The sequence below is a fragment of the Ammospiza caudacuta genome, chromosome 1, assembly GCF_027887145.1.
Source record: "Ammospiza caudacuta isolate bAmmCau1 chromosome 1, bAmmCau1.pri, whole genome shotgun sequence".
Lineage (NCBI taxonomy): Eukaryota > Metazoa > Chordata > Aves > Passeriformes > Passerellidae > Ammospiza > Ammospiza caudacuta.
Window position 1 is genome coordinate 155927943 of NC_080593.1, and position 26907 is coordinate 155954849.

General features: G+C 57.5%; 1 protein-coding gene across 2 annotated transcripts in view; it reads left to right on the forward strand.

Annotated features, from left to right (window-relative positions):
* The window catches only part of PPP1R16A (protein phosphatase 1 regulatory subunit 16A), a 36257-nt gene extending 9560 nt beyond the window's left edge, over positions 1 to 26697 (forward strand). For both annotated transcript variants that reach the window (XM_058808177.1, XM_058808168.1), the window contains 9 exons: positions 5533 to 5603; positions 10240 to 10385; positions 10460 to 10563; positions 10651 to 10778; positions 15220 to 15345; positions 15447 to 15522; positions 15596 to 15725; positions 21158 to 21371; positions 26309 to 26697. In XM_058808177.1, coding sequence (XP_058664160.1) covers positions 5533 to 5603; positions 10240 to 10385; positions 10460 to 10563; positions 10651 to 10778; positions 15220 to 15345; positions 15447 to 15522; positions 15596 to 15725; positions 21158 to 21371; positions 26309 to 26683 — 1370 coding nt within the window. In that variant the 3' untranslated portion in view covers positions 26684 to 26697. The remainder of the gene's footprint in view (positions 1 to 5532; positions 5604 to 10239; positions 10386 to 10459; positions 10564 to 10650; positions 10779 to 15219; positions 15346 to 15446; positions 15523 to 15595; positions 15726 to 21157; positions 21372 to 26308) is intronic.
* The last annotated feature ends 210 nt before the right edge of the window (positions 26698 to 26907 follow it).

Here is a 26907-nt window from a genome sequence, read left to right on the forward strand (position 1 = left end):
GGATCCTTGGAATTCCCATTGGGATCCTTGGAGTGGTTGTTTGGATTGTTGTGATTCCATTGGGATCTTTGGAATTCCCATTGGAATCCTTGGAATTCCCATTGGGATCCTTGAAAGCACCATTGGAATCCTTGGAATTGTGATGGAATCCTAGGAATTGCCATTGGGATCCTTGGAATTCCCATTGGGATCCTTGGAAGCGCCATTGGGATCCTTGGAATTGCCATTGGGATCCATGGAATTGCCATTGGGATCATTGGAATTGCCTTTGGGATCTTTGGAGTGGTTGTTTGGATTGTTGTGATTCCATTGGAATCCTTGGAATTCCCATTGGAATCCTTGGAAGCACCATTGGAATCCTTGGAATTGCCATCGGGATCATTGGAATTGCCATTGGGATCCTTGGAATTCCCATTGGGATCCTTGGAGTGGTTGTTTGGATTGTTGTGATTCCATTGGGATCTTTGGAATTCCCATTGGAATCCTTGGAATTCCCATTGGAATCCTTGAAAGCACCATTGGAATCCTTGGAATTGCCATTGGGATAATTGGAATTCCCATTGGGATCCTTGGAATTCCCATTGGGATCCTTGGAGGGGTTGTTGGGATTGTTGTGATTCCATTGGGATCCTTGGAATTCCCATTGGAATCCTTGGAATTGCCATTGGGATACATGGAATTGCCGTTGGGATCCTTGGAAGCGCCATGGGGATCCTTGGAAGAGTTGATGGGATGGTCACGGTTCCTTTGGGATCCTTGGAATTCCCATTGGGATCCTTGGAAGCGCCATTGGAATCCTTGGAATTGCCATTGGGATCCTTGGAATTCCCATTGGAATCCTTGGAATTGCCATTGGGATCCTTGGAATTCCCATTGGGATCCTTGGAAGAATTGCCTTTGGGATCCTTGGAATTCCCATTGGGATCCTTGGAATTGCCATTGGGATCCTTGGAATTCCCATTGGAATCCTTGGAATTGCCATTGGGATCCTTGGAATTCCCATTGGGATCCTTGGAATTGCCTTTGGGATCCTTGGAATTGCCATTGGGATCCTTGGAGGGGTTGTTTGGATTGTCGTGATTCCATTGGGATCCTTAGAATTGCCATTGGGATCCTTGGAAGCACCATGGGGATCCTTGGAATTGCCATTGGAAGCCTTGGAATTGCCATTGGGATCATGGGAATTGCCATTGGAATCCTTGGAATTGCCTTTGGGATCCTTGGAATTGCCATTGAGATCATTGGAGGGGTTGTTGGGATTGTTGTGATTCCATTGGGATCCTTGGAATTCCCATTGGAATCCTTGGAATTGCCATTGGGATCCTTGGAATTGCCATTGAGATCCTTGGAATTCCCATTGGAATCCTTGGAATTCCCATTGGAATCCTTGGAATTGCCATTGGGATCCTTGGAAGCGCCATGGGGATCCTTGGAAGAGTTGATGGGATGGTCACGGTTCCTTTGGGATCCTTGGAATTGCCTTTGGGATCCTTGGAACAGCTGTTGGGATTGTCATGGTTCCATTGGGATCCTGGGAATTGCCCTTGAAATCCTTGGAATTGTCATTGGAATCCTTGGTGGTTTCACTCAAACCCTTGGAATAGCCATTGGAATATTTGGAAGCGCCATTGGAATCCTTGGAAGGGTGGTTGGGGTGGTCGTGGTTCCTTTGGAATCCTTGGAATTGCCATTGGAATCCTTGGAATTCCCATTGGGATCATTGGAATTGCCATTGGAATCCTTGGAATTGCCATTGGGATCATTGGAATTGCCTTTGGGATCTTTGGAATTCCCATTGAGATCATTGGAGGGGTTGTTGGGATTGTCGTGATTCCATTGGGATCCTTGGAATTGCCATTGGAATCCTAGGAAGCACCATTGGGATCCTTGGAATTGCCATTGGAATCCTTGGAATTCCCATTGGGATCCTTGGAATTGCCATTGGGATCCTTGGAGGGGTTGTTGGGATTGTCGTGATTCCATTGGGATCCTTGGAATTCCCATTGGGATCCTTGGAATTGCCATTGGGATCCTTGGAATTGCCATTGGGATCATTGGAATTCCCATTGGGATCCTTGGAATTGCCATTGGGATTCTTGGAGGGTTGTTGGGATTGTCGTGATTCCATTGGAATCCTTGGAAGACTCATTGGGATGGTCGTGGTGTCATTGAGATCCTTGGAATTGCCATTGGAATCCTTGGAAGAGTCATTGGGATTTCTGGAAGCACCGTTGGGATTCTCGCTGGTTCCATTGGAACCCTTGGAATTGCCATTGGGATCCTTGGAAGAATTGTTGGAATCGTTGGAAGAGTTGTTGGGATGGTCACGGTTCCTTTGGGATCCTTGGGAATGTCTTTGGGATGCTTGGAGGTTCCATTGGGATCCTTGGAATTGCGCTTGGGATCCTTGCCGCTGGAATCCTTGGAAGAGTCTTTGGATTCCTTGGAGTTGCCTTTGGGATCCTTGGAAAAGCTGTTGGGATGCTCATGGTGTTATTGGGATCCTTGGGAATGTCTTTGGGACATTTGGTTGTTCCATTGGAATCCTTGGAGTTGCCCTTGGGATCCTTGGAATTGCCACTGGGATGCTCCAAGGTTCCGCTGGAATCCTTGGTGGTTCCATCGGAATCCCTGGAAGGGTTGTTGGGATTCGTGGAAGCACCTTTGGGATTCTCGCCGGTTCCATCGGAACCCTTGGAAGAGCTTTGGGATGCTCCAAGTTTCCACTGGAATCCTTGGTGGTTCCGTTGGGATCCTTGAATTGCCTTTGGAATCTTTGGAAGAGTTGTTGGAATGGCCGTGGTTCCACTGAGATCCTTGGGAATGTCTTTGGGATATTTGGTGGTTCCATCGGGATCCTTGGAACTGCCCCTGGAATCTTTGGAGCTGCGCTTGGGATTCTCGGAATTGCCACTGGGATGCTCCAAGGTTCCACTGGAATCCTTGGTGGTTCCATCGGGAACCCTTGGAATTTCCATTGGGATCCTTGGAGAAGCCATTGGGATGGTCATGGTTCCATTGGGATCCTTGGGAATGTCTTTGGAATTCCCGGAAGCACCACTGGAATCCGTGGTGGTTCCATTGGATTCCTTGGCGTTGCCATTGGGATTCCTTGATGGTTCCATTGGGATTCCTTGGAATTGCCTTTGGAATATTTGGAATTGCCATTGGGATGCTCGTGGTTCCATTGGGACCCTTGGGAATGTCTTTGGGATATTTGGTGGCTCCGTTGGAACCCTTTAAAGAGCCGCTGGGATTCTCGGAATTGCCGCTGGGATGCTCCAAGGTTCCAGTGGAATCCTTGGAATTGCTATTGGAATCCATGGAAGTGCCATGAGGATGGTCACGGTTCCACTGGGATCCTTGGGAATGTCTTTGGGATACTTGGTGGTTCCCTTGGGATCCTTGGTGGTTCCACTGGAATCCTTGGAATTGCCCTTGGGATCCTTGGAATTGCCTTTGGAATGCTCCAAGGTTCCACTGGAATCCTTGGTGGTTCCATTGGGATCCTTGGGAATGTCTTTGGGATATTTGGTGGTGCCCTTGGGATCCTTGATGGTTCCATTGGATTCCTTGGCATTGCCATTGGGATCCTTGGAAAAGCTATTGGAGTGGTCATGGTTCCATTGGGATCCTTGCAAGAGTCATTGAGATGGTGGTGATGTCATGGTTTGGGATTCCATGGTTTATAGGATTCCATGGTTTCCAGGATTCCATGGTTCATAGGATTCCATGGTTTTAGGATTCCATGGTTTATAGGATTCCATGGTTTATAGGATTCCATGGTGCATAGGATTCCGTGGTTTCTAGGATTCCATGGTTTATAGGATTCCATGGTTCATAGGATTCCATGGTTTATAGGACTCCATGGTTTGGGATTCCATGGTTTCTAGGATTCCATGGTTTATAGGATTCCATGGTTTATAGGATTCCATGGTTTGCGATTCCATGGTTTGCGATTCCATGGTTTATAGGATTCTATGGTTTATAGGATTCCATGGTTTGGGATTCCATGGTTTATAGGATTCCATGGTTTGGGATTCCATGGTTTATAGGATTTCATGGTTTGGGATTCCACGGTTTTAGGATTTCATGGTTTGGGATTCCATGGTTTTAGGATTCCATGGTTTATAGGTTTCCATGGTTTTAGGATTCCATGGTTTGGGATTCCATGGTTTATAAGACTCCATGGTTAATAGGATTCCATGGTTTGGGATTCCATGTGTCATAGGATTTCATGGTTCATGGGATTCCATGCTTTCAGGATTCCATGGTTTCAGGATTCCATGGTTTATAGGATTCCATGGTTTATAGGATTCCATGGTTTATAGGATTCCATGGTTCATAGGATTCCATGGTTTCCAGGATTCCATGGTTTGGGATTCCATGGTTTGTAGGATTCCAGGGTTTGGGATTCCATGGTTCATAGGATTCCATGGTTTGGGATTCCATGGTTTATACGATTCCATGGTTTCAGGATTCCATGGTTTGTAGGATTCCATGGTTTATAGAATTCCATGGTTTATAGGATTCCATGGTTTATAGGATTCCATGGGTTATAGGATTCCATGGGTTATAGGATTCCATGGTTTATAGGATTCCATGGGTTATAGGATTCCATGGTTTCAGGATTCCATGGTTTATAGCATTCCTTGGAATCCTTTGTGGTTCCATTGGATACCTTGGAATTGCCATTGGGATGATCACGGTTCCTTTCGGATCTGTGGGAATGTCTTTGGGATACTTGGTGGTTCCATTGGAACCCCTTGGAAGAGCCGATGGGATCCTTGGCAGAGCCCTTGGGTTCCTTGGAATTGCCCTTGGAATCCTTGGAGGGATTTATTGGAATGGTCATGGTTCCTTTGGGATCCTTTGGGATATTTGGTGGCTCCACTGGAACCCTTGGAATTGCCATTGGGATCCTTGGAAGTACCCTCAGGATGGTCGTGGTTCCATTGGGATTGTTGGAATTTGGTGGTTCCATCAGAACCCTTGGAAAAGGCCTTGGGATCCTTGGAATTGCCGTTGGAATTCTCGGTGGTTCCGCTGGAATTTTTGGTGGTTCCATTGGAATCCTTGGAAGAGTCCTTGGGGTCCTTGGAAGAGCCTTTGGGATGGTCATGGTTCCATTTGGATCCTTGGAAATGTCTTTGGGACATTTGGTGGTGCCATCGGAACCGTTGGAATTGCCATTGGATTCATGGAATTGCCATTGGGATTCTTGGAAGCACCCTTGGGATGGTTCCTTTGGATTCCTTGGAATTGCCATTGGAATGCTTGGAATTACCTCTGGGATGCTCCAAGGTTCCGGTGGAATCCTTGGCTGTTCCATTGGAATCCCTGGAAGAGCCCTTGGGATCCTTGGAATTGTCACTGGATTCCTTGGAATTGCCCTTGGGATCCTCCATGGTTCTGTCGGCATTCCCGGTGGCGCCGTCAGCCCCCGGCGTTCCCGTTCCCATTCCCGTTCCCGTTCCCATTCCCGTTCCCATTCCCGTTCCCATTCCCGTTCCCGTTCCCGTTCCTCCGCAGTCCGGCAGTTCCTGGAGAGCGGGATCAGCCCCGACCTGTGCAACGAGGACGGGCTGACGGCGCTGCACCAGGTATTCCCACAATTCCCAAAATTCCCAAAATTCCCACGTCCCGGAGCTGCGGAGCCGGATCCTTCCGGCATTCCAGAGGATCCGGGTCCTGTCTGTCCCATGAGCTGACTCTGATATCCCAAATTTGGGGCTTTTCCATCCCTGCTCCATCCATTCATCCCAAATCCTGGTGATCCCAAATCCCAGTGATCCCAAATCCCCGTGATCCCAGAGATCCCAAATCCAGGCCCTTCCCATCCCAGATCCATCCACTGATCCCAGATCCCAGTGATCCCAAATCCAGGCCCTTCCCATCCCAGATCCATCCATTCATCCCAAATCCCCGTGATCCCAGTGATCCCAAATCCAGGTCATTCCCATCCCAGATCCATCCATTCATCCCAGATCCCACTGATCCCAAATCCAGGCCCTTCCCATCCCAGATCCATCCATTCATCCCAAATCCCAGTAATCCCAAATCCCAGTGATTCCCTTGCCATCCCAGATCCATCCACTGATCCCAAATCCCCGTGATCCCAGTGATCCCAAATCCAGGTCATTCCCATCCCAAATCCCAGTGATCCCAAATCCCAGTGATCCCAAATCCAGGTGTCTTCCATCCCAGCTCCATCCATTGATCCCAAATCCCGCTGATCCCAAATCCAGGTCATTCCCATCCCAAATCCCAGTGATCCCAAATCCCAGTGAGTGTCTTCCATCCCAGCTCCATCCATTGATCCCAAATCCCACTGATCCCAAATCCAGGTCATTCCCATCCCAAATCCTGGTGATCCCAAATCCCAGTGAGTGTTTTCCATCCCAGCTCCATCCATTGATCCCAAATCCCAGATCCCAGTGATCCCAAATCCAGGTCATTCCCATCCCAAATCCCGGTGATCCCAAATCCAGGTCATTCCCATCCCAAATCCCAGTGATCCCAAATCCAGGTGTCTTCCATCCCAGCTCCATCCACTGATCCCAAATCCCAGATCCCGCTGATCCCAAATCCAGGTCATTCCCATCCCAAATTCCAGTGAACCCAAATCGCAGTGATCCCAAATCCCAGTGATCCCAAATCCAGGTGTTTTCCCTCCCAGCTCCATCCACTGATCCCAAATCCCAGATCCCAGTGATCCCAAATCCTGGTCATTCCCATCCCAAATCCCAGTGATCCCAAATCCCAGTGATCCCAAATCCCGGTGTTCTCCATCCCAGCTCCATCCATTCATCCCAGATCTTGGTGATCCCAAATCCAGGCCCTTCCCATCCCAAATCCCGGTGATCCCAAATCCAGGTGTTTTCCGTCCCAAATCCCATCATTCCCAAATCCAGGCCATTCCCATCCCTTACCTGCTGATCCCGAGCCCTGAATTCCCAAATCCAGGTGTTTTCCCATCTCAGATCCTGGTGATCCCAAATCCTTTCCTTATCCCGGTAACCCCAAACCTTTTCCGTCCCAGCTCCAGATCCTTCCCTTCCCCTCTCCACCCGCTGATCCCAAATCCCGGCATCCCGTTATCCACATCCTTCCCATCCCATTGACCTCCAACATCCCAACAGCCTGAATCCCATCCCAATCCCAGTCCCAATCCCACCATTCCCAATCCCATCATTCCCAATCCCATCATTCCCGATCCCATTAATCCCAGAGCTGCGTTGACAACTCCCTCCTGCTGGTCCGCCTGCTCCTGGACCATGAAATCCCATTATTCCCATTCCAAATCCCGTAATTTCCATTCCCAATCCCATTATTTCCACCTTTCCCAATCCAATTCCCACCATTCCCATCATTTCCATTCCCACCATTCCCAGAGCTGCATCAACAACTCCATCCCACTGGTCTGGCTGCTCCTGGACCAGGAAATGCCATTGTTTCCAATCTCATTATTCCCATTCCCAATCCCACCATTCCCAATCCCATTATTCCCATTCCCAGTCATTCCCACCAATCCCACCATTCCCACCAATCCCACCATTCCTGGAGCTGCATCGATGATTCCCTCCCCCTGGTCCGTCTCCTGCTGGACCATGAAATCCCATTGTTCCCAATCCCATTGTTCCCAATCCCATTGTTCCCAATCCCATTATTCCCAATCCCATTGTTCCCAATCCCATTATTCCCAATCCCACCATTCCCATTCCCATTCCCATCATTCCCATCATTCCCATCATTCCCAATCCCATTCCCACCATTCCCAGAGCTGCATCGACGACTCCCTGCCCCTGCTCTGTCTCCTCCTGGGCCATGAAATCCCAATCTCATCATTCCCATTATTCCCACCATTCCCACTACCATTCCCAATCCCACCATTCCCAATCCCATTCCCATTCCCCCATTCCCAGAGCTGCACTGACGATTCCCTGCCCCTGGTCCGGCTGCCCCTGGACCATGAAATCCCATTGTTCCCATTCCCATTCCCACCATTCCCAGTCCCATTCCCACCATTCCCAATCCCACCATTCCCATCACTCCCACCATTCCCATTCCCACCATTCCCAATCCCACCATTCCCATTCCCACCATTCTCAATCCCATTCCCAATCCTATTCCCATTCCCACCATTCCCAATCCCACCATTCCCAATCCTATTCCCAATCCCACCATTCCCATCATTCCCACCATTCCCATTCCCACCATTCCCACATTCCCAGAGCTGCATCGACGACTCCCTGCCCCTGGTCCATCTCCTGCTGGACCATGAAATCCCAATCCCATCATTCCCACCATTCCCAATCCCACCATTCCCAATCCCAATCCCATTCCCAATCCCACCATTCCCAATCCCACCATTCCCAATCTCATTCTTATTCCCATTCCCAATCCCATTTCCATTCCCACCATTCCCATTCCCATTCCCACCATTCCCATTCCCAATCCCATTCCCAATCCCACCATTCCCATTCCCAATCCCACCATTCCCAATCCCAATCCCACCATTCCCACCATTCCCCCATTCCCAGAGCTGCATCGACGACTCCTTGCCCCTGGTCCGGCTGCTCCTGGACCATGAAATCCCAATCCCATTATCCCCACCATTCCCAATCCCACCATTCCCAATCTCACCACTCCCAATCCCACCATTCCCAATCCCATTCCCATTCTCATTCCCAATCCCATTCCCATTCCCACCATTACCCCGTTCCCAGAGCTGCATCGACGACTCCCTGCCCCTGGTCCGGCTGCTCCTGGACCATGAAATCCCAATCCCATTATCCCCAATCCCATTATCCCCAATCCCATTATCCCCAGCATTCCCATTCCCACCATTCCCAGCATTCCCATTCCCACCATTCCCAATCCCTCCGTTCCCATTCCCAATCCCATTCCCATTCCCGCCATTCCCCCATTCCCAGAGCTGCATCGACGACTCCCTGCCCCTGGTCCGGCTGCTCCTGGACCATGAAATCCCAATCCCATTATCCCCACCATTCCCAATCCCACCATTCCCAATCTCACCACTCCCAATCCCACCATTCCCAATTTCATTCCCATTCTCATTCCCATTCCCCCATTCCCATTCCCCCATTCCCCCATTCCCAGAGCTGCATCGATGACTCCCTGCCCCTGGTCCGGCTGCTCCTGGACCATGAAATCCCAATCCCATTATCCCCAATCCCATTATCCCCACCATTCCCATTCCCACCATTCCCAGCATTCCCATTCCCACCATTCCCAATCCCACCATTCCCATTCCCAATCCCATTCCCACCATTCCCACCATTCCCCCATTCCCAGAGCTGCATCGACGACTCCCTGCCCCTGGTCTGTCTCCTGCTGGACCATGAAATCCCAATCCCATTATCCCCAATCCCAATCCCACCATTCCCACCATTCCCATTCCCACCATTCCCAATCCCAATCTCATTCCCAATCCCACCATTCCCAATCTCATTCCCAATCCCACCATTCCCATTCCCACCATTCCCAATCCCACCATTCCCAATCTCATTCCCAATCTCATTCCCAATCCCAATCCCAATCCCATTCCCAATCCCACCATTCCCATTCCCAATCTCATTCCCTATCCCAATCTCATTCCCAATCCCAATCTCATTCCCATTCTCACCATTCCCATTCCCAATCCCCTTCCCACCATTCCCATTCCCAATCCCATTCCCATTCCCGCCATTCCCCCATTCCCAGAGCTGCATCGACGACTCCCTGCCCCTGGTCTGGCTGCTCCTGGACCATGAAATCCCAATCCCATTATCCCCAATCCCATTATCCCCAATCCCATTCCAATCCCCACCATTCCCATTCCCACCATTCCCAATCCCATTCCCAATCCCATTCCCACCATTCCCAATCCCAATCCCATTCTCATTCCCAATCCCATTCCCACCATTCCCACCATTCCCCCATTCCCAGAGCTGCATTGACGACTCCCTGCCCCTGGTCTGGCTGCTCCTGGACCATGAAATCCCAATCCCATTATCCCCACCATTCCCATTCCCACCATTCCCAATCCCATTCCCATTCCCACCATTCCCAATCCCATTCCCATTCCCATCATTCCCATTCCCACCATTCCCATTCCCACCATTCCCAATCCCATTCCAATCCCCATCATTCCCATTCCCAATCCCATTCCCATTCCCATTCCCATTCCCAATCCCACCATTCCCATTCCCATTCCCGCCATTCCCCCGTTCCCAGAGCTGCATCGACGACTCCCTGCCCCTGGTCCGGCTGCTCCTGGACTCGGGCGCCGACGCCAACGCTCGGGACACGGAGCTCTGGACGCCGCTCCACGCCGCCGCCACCTGCGGCCACCTGCGCCTGGTGCAGCTGCTCATCCAGCGGTACCTGGGGACACCGTTGGGGACGCCCCGGTGGCGCCGGCGACACCGCGGTGACCCCGGCGTTGTCCCCGCAGCGGCGCCGACCTGCTGGCGGTGAACTCGGACGGGAACATGCCCTACGACCTGTGCGAGGACGAGGCCACGCTGGACTGCCTGGAGAGCGCCATGGCGCGGCAGGGTCCGTCAGGGGGACGCCAGGGGCGCGGTGGCACGGCCCCGGTGGCGTCACCGGCGTCACCGGCGTCACCAATGTCGCTCCGGGCAGGCATCACGCAGGAGCGCATCGAGGAGGCGCGGGCGGCCACGGAGCGCGCCATGGTCACCGAGATCCGCGAGCTCATCCGGGACGGGAAGGAGCTGGACACGCCCAGGGGACACCACGGGGGCACCCTGGTGCGTGGGGACAGCCAGGGGACAGCAGGGGACAGCCAGGGGACAGCAGGGGACGTGGGCAGGGTGATCCGGGATGGAGCTCATCCGGGACGGGAAGGAGCTGGACACGCATGGGGACACCACGGGGGCACCCTGGTACGTGGGGACGGCCAGGGGACAGCAGGGGACAGCAGGGGACAGAGGGGACAGCCAGGGGACAGCGGGGACGTGGGCAGGGTGATCCGGGATGGAGCTCATCCGGGACGGGAAGGAGCTGGACACGCCCAGGGGACACCACGGGGGCACCCTGGTACGTGGGGACGGCCAGGGGACACCTTGGTGGGTGGGGGGTGACAGGGAGGGGACAGCCAGGGGACACCTTGGTGGGTGGGGGTGACAGGGAGGGGACAGCCAGGGGACACCTTGGTACGCGGGGGCAGCCAGGGGACAGTGGGGGCGGGTGGGCAGGGTGGCACTGGGGTCACCCCCAGGATGGAGCCGAACCAGACACGCCTCGGGGACACCACTGGGGCACCTTGGTGGGTTGGGGACAGCCAGGGGACAGCCAGGGGACACCATGGGGGCACCTTGGTGGGTTGGGGACAGCCAGGGGACAGCCAGGGGACACCACTGGGGCACCTTGGTGGGTTGGGGACAGCCAGGGGGACAGCCAGGGGACACCATGGGGGCACCTTGGTGGATTGGGGACAGCCAGGGGACAGCCAGGGGATGCCTTGGTGGGTGAGGGTGACAGTGAGGGGACAGCCAGGGGACAGCCAAGGGACACCATGGGGGCACTTTGGTACGTGGGGGTGACAGTGAGGGGACAGCAGGGGGACAGCGAGGGGGCACCTTGGTGGCACTGGGGTCACTCCTGGGGACACCACAGGGACACCCTGGTACATGGGGGTGACAGTGAGGGGACAGCCAGGGGACACCATAGGGACAGCCAGGGGACACCACAGGGGCACCACAGGGGGCACCTTGGTGGGTTGGGGACAGCCAGGGGACACCACAGGGACACCCTGGTACGTGGGGGTGACAGTGAGGGGACAGCTGGGGGACAGCCAGGGGACACCACAGGGACACCCTGGTACGTGGGGGTGACAGCTGGGGGACAGCCAGGGGACAGCGAGGGGGCACCTTGGTGGGTTGGGGACAGCCAGGGAACACCACAGGGACACCCTGGTACGTGTGGGTGACCGTGAGGGGACAGCCAGGGGACAGCTGGGGGACAGCCAGGGGACACCACAGGAACACCACAGGGGGCACCTTGGTGGGTTGGGGACAGCCAGGGGACACCACAGGGGCACCCTGGTACGTGGGGGTGACAGTGAGGGGACAGCCAGGGGACACCTTGGTACGTGGGGACAGCCAGGGGACAGCAGGGGGACAGCGGGGCAGGGTGGCACTGGGGGATGGGAAGGAGCTGGACACACCTCGGGGACACCCCTGGTACATGGGGGTGACAGTGAGGGGACAGCACGGGGGCACCTTGGTGTGTGGGGACAGCCAGGGGACGGCGGGGCAGGGTGGCACTGGGGTCACTCCTGGGGACAGCACAGGGGCACCCTGGTACGTGGGGACAGTGAGGGGACACCACGGGGGCACTTGGGGGTGGCACTGGGGTCACTGGGTGACACTGGGGGTCACTGGGGAGGATCAGGGTGGCACTGGGCGGGTCAGGGTGACACTGGGTGACACTGGAGGGGATGAAGGTGGCACGGGGAGGGATCAGGGAGTCACTGGGGGTCACTGGGGAGGATCAGGGTGACACTGGGGTCACTGGGTGGCACTGGGGGTCACTGGGGGGATCAGGGTGGCACTGGGGTCACTGGGTGGCACTGGGGTCACTGGGGAGGATCAGGGTGGCACTGGGGTCACTGGGTGGCACTGGGGTCACTGGGGAGGATCAGGGTGGCACTGGGAGGGATCAGGGTGACACTGGGGGTCACTGGGGGGATCAGGGTGGCACTGGGGTCACTGGGGAGGATCAGGGTGGCACTGGGGTCACTGGGTGGCACTGGGGTCACTGGGGAGGATCAGGGTGGCACTGGGGTCACTGGGTGACACTGGGGGTCACTGGGGGGATCAGGGAGTCACTGGGGGTCACTGGGGAGGATCAGGGTGGCACTGGGGTCACTGGGTGACACTGGGGGTCACTGGGGAGGATCAGGGTGGCACTGGGGTCACTGGGGAGGATCAGGGTGGCACTGGGCGGGTCAGGGTGACACTGGGTGACACTGGAGGGGATGAAGGTGGCACGGGGAGGGATCAGGGAGTCACTGGGGGTCACTGGGAGAGGATCAGGGTGGCACTGGGGTCACTGGGAGAGGATCAGGGTGGCACTGGGGTCACTGGGTGACACTGGGGGTCACTGGGGAGGATCAGGGTGGCACTGGGGTCACTGGGTGGCACTGGGGTCACTGGGGAGGATCAGGGTGGCACTGGGCGGGTCAGGGTGACACTGGAGGGGATGAAGGTGGCACTGGGAGGGATCAGGGAGTCACTGGGGTCACTGGGTGACACTGGGGTCACTGGGGAGGATCAGGGTGGCACTGGGAGGGTCAGGGTGACACTGGGGGTCACTGGGAGAGGATCAGGGTGGCACTGGGGTCACTGGGTGGCACTGGGGGTCACTGGGGGGATCAGGGTGGCACTGGGGTCACTGGGGAGGATCAGGGTGGCACTGGGGTCACTGGGTGGCACTGGGGTCACTGGGGAGGATCAGGGTGGCACTGGGGTCACTGGGTGACACTGGGGGTCACTGGGGAGGATCAGGGTGGCACTGGGCGGGTCAGGGTGACACTGGGTGACACTGGAGGGGATGAAGGTGGCACTGGGAGGGATCAGGGAGTCACTGGGGGTCACTGGGAGAGGATCAGGGTGGCACTGGGGTCACTGGGTGACACTGGGGGGTCACTGGATGAGGACCAAGGTGACACTCGAGGTCACTGGGGGAGTATCCCCATAGCCCTGGTGACATGGGAGAGGATCAGGGTGGCACTGGGGGACACTGGGTGGCACTGGGGTCACGGGGAGAGGATTGGAGTGACACTGGGAGGGTCAGGGTGACACTGGGAGGGTCAGGGTGACACTGGGGGTCACTGGGAGGGTCAGGGTGACACTGGGAGGGTCAGGGTGACACTGAGGTGCCACCACCCCTGTCCCTGCCAGCTGCACGTGGCAGCCGCCCACGGGTGTCTGGAGGTGGCCAAGCTGCTGCTGGGGACACTGGGTGACACTGGGGGATCAGGGTGACACTGGGTCAGGATCAGGGTGGCACTGGGAGGGTCAGGGTGCCACCAGCATTGTCCCTGCCAGCTGCACGTGGCAGCCACCCACGGGTTCCTGGAGGCGGCCGAGCTGCTGCTGGGGACACTGGGGGATCAGGGTGGCACTGGGTGACACTGGGTGACACTGGGAGGGTCAGGGTGCCACCCAGGTGCCACTGTCCCTGCCAGCTGCACGTGGCAGCCGCGCACGGGTGCCTGGAGGCGGCCGAGCTGCTGCTGGGGACACTGGGGGATCAGGGTGACACTGGGTGACACTGGGGGATCAGGGTGACACTGGGTGACACTGGGTGACACTGGGAGGGTCAGGGTGACACTGGGTGACACTGGGAGGGTCAGGGTGCCACCCAGGTGCCGCTGTCCCTGCCAGCTGCACGTGGTGCCTGGAGGTGGCCGAGCTGCTGCTGGGGACACTGGGGGGGGATCAGGGTGACACTGGGTGACACTGAGGGTCACTGGGAGGGTCAGGGTGACACTGGGTGACACTGGGTGGCAATGGGAGGGTCAGGGTGACACTGGGTGACACTGGGAGGGTCAGGGTGACACTGGGTCAGGATCAGGGTGGCACTGGGAGGGTCAGGGTGCCACCAGCATTGTCCCTGCCAGCTGCACGTGGCAGCCACCCACGGGTTCCTGGAGGCGGCCGAGCTGCTGCTGGGGACACTGGGGGATCAGGGTGACACTGGGTGACACTGGGGGGGATCAGGGTGACACTGGGTGACACTGGGTGACACTGGGAGGGTCAGGGTGCCACCCAGGTGCCACTGTCCCTGCCAGCTGCACGTGGCAGCCGCGCACGGGTTCCTGGAGGCGGCCGAGCTGCTGCTGGGGACACTGGGGGATCAGGGTGACACTGGGGACACTGGGGGGGATCAGGGTGACAGTGGGTGACACTGGGAGGGTCAGGGTGACACTGAGTGACACTGGGAGGGTCAGGGTGCCACCCAGGTGCCACTGTCCCTGCCAGCTGCACGTGGCAGCCGCGCACGGGTGCCTGGAGGCGGCCGAGCTGCTGCTGGGGACACTGGGGGATCAGGGTGACACTGGGTGACACTGGGGGGGATCAGGGTGACACTGGGTGACACTGGGGGGGATCAGGGTGACACTGGGTGACACTGGGTGACACTGGGAGGGTCAGGGTGCCACCCAGGTGCCGCTGTCCCTGCCAGCTGCACGTGGCAGCCGCGCACGGGTTCCTGGAGGCGGCCGAGCTGCTGCTGGAGCACCGCGCCCGCCCCGACGCGTGCGACACCGACGGGTGGCAGCCCCTGCACGCCGCCGCCTGCTGGGGACAGGTGTGTCACCCGCACCCTCGGGGACACCCCCCATCCCCCATCGTCCCCATTTTTTGCCGATTTTCCCCCTTTTCCCCACCCGTTTTTGTGTCCCTCCGCAGGTGCCGCTGGCGGAGCTGCTGGTGGCTCACGGCGCCGAGCTCGGCGCCAAATCGCTGCTGGATGAGACGCCCCTGGGTGCGTTTGGGGACGCTTTGGGGACGCCGCGGCGGCGCCGCGGTGGCACTCGGTGACGGGGGTGTTGTCCCAGATGTGTGTGGGGACGAGGAGGTCCGGGCCAAGCTGCTGGAGCTGAAGCACAAGCGGGCGGCCGTGCTGAAGTGCCAGGAGAGGCACAAGGGGCTGCTGCAGAGGAGGACGTCCAGCGCCGGCAGCCGCGGGTGAGCATTGTCACCTCCCCACCTTGGGGACACTGATGGGGACGCCACTGGGGTGGCACTGGGGTCACAAGTCCCTGCTGCAGAGGAGAACGTCCAGCGCCGGCAGCCGCGGGTGAGCAGGACACAGTGTCACAGGGTTGGGGACATTAATGGGGACACCACTGGGGTGGCACTGGGGTCACTGGGTGGCACTGGGGTGACACTGGGGTCACAAGTCCTTGCTCCAGAGGAGGACGTCCAGCGCCGGCAGCCGCGGGTGAGCAGGGTTGGGGACATTCATGGGGACACTGGGGGACACCACTGGGGTGGCACTGGGGTGACACTGGGTGGCACTGGGGTGGCACTGGGGTCACAAGTCCCTGCTGCAGAGGAGGACGTCCAGCGCCGGCAGCCGCGGGTGAGCAGGCTTGGGGACATTAATGGGGACATTAATGGGGACACTGGGTGGCACTGGGGTGACACTGGGTGACACTGGGGTGGCGCTGAGGTCCCTGAGTGACACTGGGGTGGCACTGGGGTCACAAGTCCCTGCTGCAGAGGAGAACGTCCAGCGCCGGCAGCCGCAGGTGAGCATTGTCACCTCCGGGGTTGGGGACATTGATGGGGACACCACTGGGGTGGCACTGGGGTGACACTGGTGGTCACAAGTCCCTGCTGCAGAGGAGAACGTCCAGTGCCGGCAGCCGCGGGTGAGCAGGGTTGGGGACATTAATGGGGACACTGGGGGACACCACTGGGGTGGCACTGGGGTGACACTGGGTGGCACTGGGGTGGCACTGGGTGACACTGGGGTGGCACTGAGGTCCCTGAGTGGCACTGGGGTGGCACTTGGGTCACAAGTCCCTGCTGCAGAGGAGAACGTCCAGCGCCGGCAGCCGCGGGTGAGCATTGTCACCTCCCCACCTTGGGGACACTGGTGGGGACACCACTGGGGTGACACTGGGGTCACTGAGTGGCACTGGGGTGACACTGAGGGTCACAAGTCCCTGCTGCAGAGGAGAACGTCCAGCGCCGGCAGCCGCGGGTGAGCGGGGTTGGGGACATTGATGGGGACATTAATGGGGACACTGGGGTGGCACTGGTGGTCACAAGTCCCTGCTGCAGAGGAGGACGTCCAGCGCCGGCAGCCGAAGGTGAGCAGGCTTGGGGACATTAATGGGGACACAATGGGTGGCACTGGGGTGGCACTGGGGTCACAAGTCCCTGCTGCAGAGGAGAACGTCCAGCGCCGGCAGCCGAAGGTGAGCATTGTCACCTCCAGGGTTGGGGACACTGATCGGGACACCACTGGGGTGGCACTGGGGTCACTGGGTGGCACTGGGGTGGCACTGGGGGTCACAAGGGCCTGCTGCAGAGGAGGACGTCCAGCGCCGGCAGCCGAGGGTGAGCGGGACACAGTGTCACCTCCTCACCTTGGGGACACTGATGGGGACACCACTGGGGTGGCACTGGGGTCACTGGGTGACACTGGGGTGACACTGGGGGTCACAAGTCCCTGCTGCAGAGGAGGACGTCCAGCGCCGGCAGCCGCGGGTGAGCACGACACAGTGTCACCTACAGGGCTGGGGACATTAATGGGGACACCACTGGGGACACTGGGTGGCATTGGGGGTCACTGGGTGACACTGGGTGGCACTGAGGGTCACAAGTCCCTGCTCCAGAGGAGGACGTCCAGCGCTGGCAGCTGGGGGTGAGCATTGTCACCTCCGGGGTTGGGGACATTGATGGGGACACCACTGGGGTGGCACTGGGGTGACACTGAGGGTCACAAGTCCCTGCTGCAGAGGAGAACGTCCAGCGCCGGCAGCCGAAGGTGAGCATTGTCACCTCCAGGGTTGGGGACACTGATCGGGACACCACTGGGGTGGCACTGGGGTCACTGGGTGGCACTGGGGTGGCACTGGGGGTCACAAGGGCCTGCTGCAGAGGAGGACGTCCAGCGCCGGCAGCCGAGGGTGAGCGGGACACAGTGTCACCTCCTCACCTTGGGGACACTGATGGGGACACATTGGGTGACACTGGGGTGACACTGGGGCTCACAAATCCCTGCTGCAGAGGAGAATGTCCAGTGCTGGCAGCTGGGGGTGAGCATTGTCACCTCCCCGCCTTGGGGACATTAATGGGGACACATTGGATGACACTGGGGTGACACTGAGGGTCACTGGGTGACACTGGGGTCACTGGGTGACACTGGGGTGGCACTGGGGTCACAAGTCCCTGCTGCAGAGGAGGACGTCCAGCGCCGGCAGCCGCGGGTGAGCAGGACACAGTGTCACCTCCCCGCCTTGGGGACATTAATGGGGACACATTGGGTGACACTGGGGTGACACTGAGGGTCACTGGGTGACACTGGGGTCACTGGGTGACACTGGGGTGACACTGGGGGTCACAAATCCCTGCTGCAGAGGAGAATGTCCAGTGCTGGCAGCTGGGGGTGAGCATTGTCACCTCCCCACCTTGGGGACATTAATGGGGACACAATGGGTGACACTGGGGTCACAAGTCCCTGCTGCAGAGGAGGACGTCCAGCACTGGCCGCCGCGGGTGAGCAGGGTTGGGGACATTGATGGGGACATTAATGGGGACACTGGGTGCACTGGCGTGACACTGGGTGACACTGGGGTGGCACTGGTGGTCACAAGTCCCTGCTGCAGAGGAGAACGTCCAGCGCTGGCCGCCGCGGGTGAGCAGGGTTGGGGACATTGATGGGGACATTAATGGGGACACTGGGTGCACTGGCGTGACACTGGGTGACACTGGGGTGGCACTGGTGGTCACAAGTCCCTGCTGCAGAGGAGAACGTCCAGCGCTGGCCGCCGCGGGTGAGCAGGGTTGGGGACATTGATGGGGACACTGGGTGGCATTGGGGACACCACTGGGGTCACTGGGAGGGTCAGGGTGACACTGGGGGTCACTGGGTGAGGGTCCCCATGGTGGGGGTGACACTTGGCCCTGGTGGCCCCGGGAGTCACTGGGTGAGGGTCCCCATGGCCCTGGTGACACTGGGGGGATTAGGGTGACACTGGGAGGGTCAGGGTGACACTGGGGGTCACTGGGTGGCATCGGGATGACACAAAATCCCCAGCACCCCCAAATCCCCGTCATTCCAAAACCCCAAAACCCCATAAACGCTGAACCCTCATAATCCCCAAACCCCCATAAATCCCCAAAAACCCATAAACCCCCAAAACCCCACAAACGCCACTAAAACCCCCATAATCCCTAAACCCCATAAACCCCCAAAACCCCATAAACGCCAAAACCCCACAAATGCCACTAAAACCCCCATAATCCCTAAACCTCATAAATCCCCACAACCTCATAAATCCCCAAACCCCATAAATCCCCAAAAACCCATAAACCCCAAAAACCCATAAACGCCAAATACCCCATAAATCCCCAAAAACCCATAAACACCAAAACCCCACAAACGCCACTAAAACCCCCATAATCCCTAAACCCCCCAAAAACCCATAAACCCCAAATACCCCATAAATCCCCAAAAACCCATAAACGCCAAATACCCCATAACCTCATAACCCCATAAACGCCAAACCCCCATAATTCCCAAACTCCTACCCCCTGTAATCGTGAATCCCCATAAACCCCAAAACCCCACAAATCTTCTCAACCCCATAAACCCCATAAAAACCCCCATAAAAACCCCAAATCTCCATAACCCCATAAATCCCCTAAATCCCCATAATCCCAAAACCCCATAATCCCCAAAACCCCATTTACCCCAAACACTCTGTAATTCCCATTGACCCCGTAAACCCCATAAACCCCATAAATCCCAAATCCCCTAAAACCCCATAAATCCTAAATCCCTTAAACCCTCTAAACCCCATAAATCCTAAATCCCCTAAATCCCCTAAACCCCATAAATCCCAAATCCCCTAAACCCCATAAATTCCATAAATCCCAAATCCCCTAAACCCCATAAATCCCAAATCCCCTAAACCCCATAAATCCCATAAATCCTAAACCCCCTAAACCCCATAAATCCCAAATCCCCTAAACCCCCTAAACCCCATAAATCCCAAATCCCCTAAACCCCATAAATCCCAAATCCCCTAAACCCCATAAATCCCAAATCCCCTAAATCCTCTAAACCCCATAAATCCTAAACCCCCTAAACCCCATAAATCCCAAATCCCCTAAACCCCCTAAACCCCATAAATCCCAAATCCCCTAAACCCCATAAATCCCAAATCCCCTAAATCCTCTAAACCCCATAAATCCTAAACCCCCTAAACCCCATAAATCCCAAATCCCCTAAATCCCCTAAACCCCATAAATCCCAAATCCCCTAAACCCCATAAATCCCAAATCCCCTAAACCCCATAAATCCCATAAATCCCCTAAACCCCCTAAACCCCATAAATCCCAAATCCCTAAACCCCATAAATCCCATAAATCCCAAATCCCCTAAACCCCATAAATCCCAAATCCCCTAAACCCCATAAATCCCAAATCCCCTAAATCCTCTAAATCCCATAAATCCCAAATCCCAAAACCCCTAAACTCCATAAATCCCATAAATCCCCTAAACCCCATAAATCCCAAATCCCCTAAATCCCCTAAACCCCATAAATCCCAAATCCCCATAAATCCCAAATCCCCATAAACCCCAAATCCCCTAAATCCCCTAAACCCCATGAATCCCAAATCCCCTAAACCACATAAATCCCAAATCCCCATAAACCCCAAACCCCCGTAAACCCCCAAAACCCCACAAATCCCCAAATCCCCCATCCCCTGTAATCCTGAATTCCCACAAACCCCATACCCGAAAAACCCCACAAATCCCCTAAATCCCCCAAAAACCCCCTAACCCCAAAAACCCCATAATCCCCTAAACCCCATTTACCCCAAACCCTCTGTAATTCCCATAAACCCCTAAACCCCATAAATTCTCTAAATCCTGAAATCCCCATAACCCCAAAACCCCATAATCCCCGAAACCCCATTTACCCCAAACCCTGCATAATTCCCATTGACCCCATAAACCCCATAAACCCCATAAATCCCAAATCCCCTAAATCCCCTAAACCCCATAAATCCCAAATCCCTAAATCCCATAAATCCCAAATTCCCTAAATCCCCGAAACCCCATAAATCCCAAATCCCCTAAACCCCCGAAACCCCATAAATCCCAAATCCCCTAAACCCCATAAATCCCAAATCCCCATAAACCCCAAACCCCCGTAAACCCCCAAAACCCCACAAATCTCCAAATCCCCCATCCCCTGTAATCCTGAATTCCCACAAACCCCATACCCCAAAACCCCACAAATCCCCCAAAAACCCCTTAACCCCATAAACCCCCTAAAACCCCCCAAAAACCCCCTAACCCCAAAAACCCCCAAAACCCCAAAACCCCCAGAATCCCATAAAAACCCCCAAAACCCCCCCAAACCCCGTTGCAGGAAGGTGGTTCGCCGCGCCAGCCTGTCGGAGCGCTCGAGCCGCTACCGCCGGGAGCTGCAGCGCGAGGCCATCGTCTGGGGACAACTCGGGGACAGCGAGGACGACGACAGGGCCACCGGCACCGCCGCCACCGGTGGCACCGCCGCCGGCGTCACCGCGGGCACCGAGACGCGGCCACCGCTGCCACCCGCCGGACACCGCGGAGGGGCCGGGGTGAGGGACGCAGGGGACAGTGGGGACATTGAGGACATTGGGGACATTGGGGACATTGGGGGATTCGGGACATTGAGGATGTTGGGGACACTGGGGATGTTGGGGATATTGGGGGATTGGGGACATTGGGGACATTGGAGACACCTCAAGGGTGAGGGACATTGAGGACATTGGGGGATTGAGGACATTGGGGACACCTTGGGGGTGAGGGACGCTGGGGACATTGGGGACATTGGGGACATGAGGGACAATGGAGACCTCAGGGACATTGGGGACATTGGGGATGTTGAGGGTGAAGGGCACTGGGGACACCTCGGGGACAGCGAGGACGAGGACAGGGCCACCACCGCTGCCACCAGTGTCACTGTCACCGCCGAGCGCACGGGCACCGAGACACGGCCACCGCTGCCACCGGCCGGACACCGCAGAGGGGCCGGGGTGAGGGACACAGGGGACAGTGGGGACATTGGGGACATCGAGGGATTCGGGACATTGAGGATGTTGGGGACACTGGGGATGTTGGGGACATTGGGGGATTGGGGACATTGGAGACACCTCAAGGGTGAGGGACATTGGGGACATCGGGGAGAATGGAGATATCGAGGACATCAGGGACATTGGGGACATTGGGGATGTTGAGGGTGAAGGGCACTGGGGACACCTTGGGGACAGCGAGGACAGGGCCACCACTGCCACCAGTGTCACTGTCACCGCCGAGGGCACGGGCACCGAGACACGGCCATCGCTGCCACCGGCCGGACACCGCAGAGGGGCCGGGGTGAGGGACAGAGGGGACAGTGGGGACAGCAGGGACATTGGGGACATTGGGGGTATTGGGGGCATTGAGGACATTGGAGACATCGGGGGATTCGGGACATTGAGGATGTTGGGGACACTGGAGATGTTGGGGACATTGGGGGATTGGGGACATTGGGGACATTGGAGACACCTCAAGGGTGAGGGACATTGGGGACATCGGGGAGAATGGAGATATCGAGGACATCAGGGACATTGGGGACATTGGGGATGTTGAGGGTGAAGGACACTGGGGACACCTTGGGGACAGCGAGGGACCACTGCCACCAGTGTCACTGTCACCGCCGAGGGCACGGGCACTGAGACGCGGCCACCGCTGCCACCGGCCGGACACCGCAGAGGGGCCGGGGTGAGGGACACAGGGGACAGTGGGGACAGCAGGGACATTGGGGACATCAGGGGACAGTTGAGGGACATTGGAGACATCAGGGACATCAGGGGAATTGGGGACATCAGGGATGTTGGGAGACAATGGGGACATTGGAGACAGTGGGGACATCGGGGATGTTGGGGACCGTGGGGGAGTAGGGACATTGGGGACATCTGGGACAATGGAGACATCAGGGACATTGGGGACATTGGGGATTGGGGACATCAGGGACGTTTGAGACACCTCAGGGTGAGGGACATTGAGGAGGACATCAGGGTGAGGGACATTGGGGACATCTGGGACGATGGAGACATCAGGGACATTGGGGATTGGGGACATCAGGGACGTTTGAGACACCTCAGGGTGAGGGACACTGGGGACACTGAGGACATCAGGGACACTGGGGACATTGGAGCATTGGGGACATTGGGGACATTGGGGACACTGGGGACATTGGAGGGTAGGGGACATCAGGGACATTGGGGACATTGGAGATACCTTGGGGGTGAGGGACATTTGGGGACATTGGGGACATTGAAGACAATGGAGACCTCGGGGACATTGGGGACACTGGGGATGTTGGGAGTGAAGGACGCTGGGGACACCTCAGGGACAGCGAGGACGAGGGCAGGGCCACCAGTGTCACTGTCACCGCCGAGGGCACGGGCACCGAGACGCGGCCACCGCTGCCACCGGCCGGACACCGCGGAGGGGCCGGGGTGAGGAACACAAGGGACAGTGGGGACAGCAGGGACATTGGGGACATTGGAGACTTTGGGGACAATGGTGACATTGGGGACACCTCAGGGGTGAGGGTCATGGAGCGACTGGGGACATCAAGGGACTGGGGACATCAAGGATGTCAGGGACATTGGGGACATGGGGGACATTGGGGTGAGGGACACTGGGGACATCGGGGGTGACATCGGTGTGAGGAGTAGTGGGGATATCGGAGGGGACATTGGGGTGAGGGACATTGGGGACATCGGGGGTGACATCGGTGTGAGGGACACTGGGGACATTGTGGGACCTTGGGGATATTGGGGACAATGTGGGACCCTGGGGACATTGTGGAGATGAGGGACCCTGGGGACATTGTGGGACCTTGGGGATATTGGGGACAATGTGGGACCCTGGGGACAATGTGGGACACTGGGGACCTTGGGGACAATGTGGGAGGACATTGGGGACATTGGGGACATCAGCGGTGACATTACTGTGAGGGATACTGGGGACACTGGAAGTGACATCAGTGTGAGGGACATTGAGGGTGAGGGACCTTGGTGACATCGTGGGACCTTGGGGACATCGGGGGGACCTTGGGGACAATGTGGGAGGGACACTAGGGGATTGGGGACAATGGGGACAATGTGGGGGGACATCAGGGCTGGGGGACCTTGGGGACATTGGGGACATCAGGGGCGACATCAGTGTGAGGGACCTTGGGGACATTGTGGTGGGAAGGGACCTAGGGGACAACACGAGGCCCTGGGGACCTTGGGGACATCGTGGGACCTTGGGGACATTGGGGACATCGAGGGTGACATTGGGGGTGAGGGTCCTTGGGGACATCGTGGGGCGTTGGGGACATCGGGGGATCGGGGACAATGAGGACAACGTGGGGGATGTCGGTGTGAGGGACCTTGGGGACATTTGGGGACACTGGGGACATTGGGGACGTTGAGGTCACCGTGGGACAATGTGGGGGTGAGGGACCTTGGGGACGTTGGGGGACATTGGGGACAACATGGGGTGGACATTGGGGGATTGGGGACATTGAGGGTGACACCAGTGTGAGGGACACTGGGGACATCAGAGACATTGAGAGTGAAGGACCTTGGGGACACCGGGGACATTGGGGACATTGAGGTCACCGTGGGACAATGGGGATGTTGTGGGACATTGGTGACATTGGGGACAACGTGGGAGGAGACATCAGGGTGAGTGACCTTGGGGACAACGTGGCACATGGGGGACATTGGAGGTTGGCTCTTTGGGGACACTGGGGGGACATTGGGGGGTGAGGGACCTTGGGGACAACATGGGGGGGACATTGGGGGGTGAGGGACATCAGGGACGTCGGTCATGAGGGACTTTGAGGACGTTGGGGACACTGGGGACAATGTGGGGGGACATCGGTGTGAGGGACATTGGGGACACTGGGGGACATCAAGGGTGACATCAGTGGGAGGGACATTGGGGGACATTGGGGGTGAGGGTCCTTGGGGACATCTTGGGACCTTGGGGACATTGGGGGACATTGGGGTCAATGTGGGGGGACATCAGGGGGTGGGCGACACTGGGGACATCGTGGAACCTTGGGGACATTGAGGAGTTGAGGGACATTGGGGACATTGGGGGGACATTGGGGACATTGGGGTGAGGGACATTGGGAGGACATTGGGAGTGTGAGACCTTGGGGACATTGGGGGAGGGACTTTGGGGACAACGTGGGACACTGGGGGACATTGGGGGAGGGACTTTGGGGACAACGTGGGACACTGGGGGACATTGGGGGACATTGGGGGAGGGACTTTGGGGACAACGTGGGACACTGGGGGACTTTGGGGGACATTGGGGACATTGGGGGAGGGATTTTGGGGACAACGTGGGACACTGGGGGACACTGGAGGTTGGGTCCTTGGGGACATTGAGGGTGTAGAACTTTGGGGGACATCATGGGGACATTGGGGGGGGACATCATGGGGACATTGGGGGGGGGACATCATGGGACATTGGGGACACTGGAGGTTGGGTCCTTGGGGACACTGGGGGGACATTGGGGGACACTGGGGACCTTGGGGACATTGTGGGGGTGAGGGACCTTGGGGACAACATGGGCACAGTGGGGACACTGGAGGACCTTGGGGACATTGGGGACAATGGGGGGACATTGGGGTGAGGGACATTGGGGGACCTTGGGGACATTGGGGACAATGGGGGGACATTGGGGTGAAGGACATTGGGGGACCTTGGGGACATCGGGGACAATGTGGGGGGACATCAGGGGTGTGGGACATTGGGGACATCAGGGGTGTGGGACATTGGGGACATCAGGGGACATTAAAGGTTGGGTCCTTGGGGACATTGAGGACATTGGGGGTGACATCGGTGTGAGGGACACTGGGGACATTGGGAGACATTGGCAGTGAAGGACCTTGGGGACAATGTGGGACCTTGGGGACATTGAGGGTTGAGGACCTTGGGGACAACATGGGGTGACATCAGGGGGTTGGGGACATTAGGGGGACATCAGGCTGAGGGACCTTGGGGACCTTGAGGGCTGAGGACCTTGGGGACATTGGGGGACATTGGGGACATTGGGGGACCTTGGGGACATTGGGGGTGGGGGACCTTGGGGACAAATGGGGGACAATGGGGGACCTTGGGGACATCATGGGGACATTGAGGTGAGGGACCCTGGTGGGGACACTGAGGGGTTGAGGACCTTGGGGACCTCGGTGACACCACGGGGTGACACCAGTGGGTTGGAGACATCGTGGTGACATGAGGCTGAGGGACCTCGGTGACACCACGGGGTGCCACCAGTGGGTTGGGGACACCGTGGTGACATCAGGCTGAGGGACCTCGGTGACACCACGGGGTGCCACCAGTGCCTCGGTGACAACAGCAGGGAGCTCGCTCACGCTCAGGGTGACACCGGGAGGGGACAGCGGTGACACCGCCGGGGACAACAGCCCCGAGCGTCCCCATTGTCCCCACTGTCACCCCCCCTTTTGTGTCCCCTCAGGAGCCGCCCCCCGCCGTCCCCTCGGCGCCGTCGCCGCTGTCCCCTCACCCCAACGGCTCCGCGCTGTCCCCGGTGTCGCCAAGGTCCCCTCGGTGTCCCCCGGCGCCCTCGGGTGACAGAAGCCACCCGCACACCCTGGCCGACCTCAAGCGGCACCGGGCGGCCGCCAAAAGCCCCAAAAACGACCCCAAAAACGACCCCCAAAACCCCGAAATGCCCCTCGGGGACACCCCCGGGGACATTGGGGACACCCTTGGGGACACCCCTGGGGACATTGGGGACATCGGGGACATCGGGGAGCCGCCCCTGCTGCGGCTGACGGCGCCGCCCCCCGAGGGCCCCGCGGAGAAGCAGCGCTGCTGCCGCCTCATGTGACCCAATCAATCCCGGGCTGCTCTTTTGGGGTCACCCCAAAAATTTGGGGGGGCGTCACCCCCCCCCCCCCCGGTGTCACTCGGTGTCCCCAAACGGGATTTTTTGTCCCCCCCCAAAAAAAAAAAAAAAAAAAAAAAAAAAAACCCCAAAAAGCGGACGAGGAACAAAGCGGGGCTGGCAGCATTCCGGTGTCGCGTGGATTTTGTTATTTGGGGTTTTTGGGA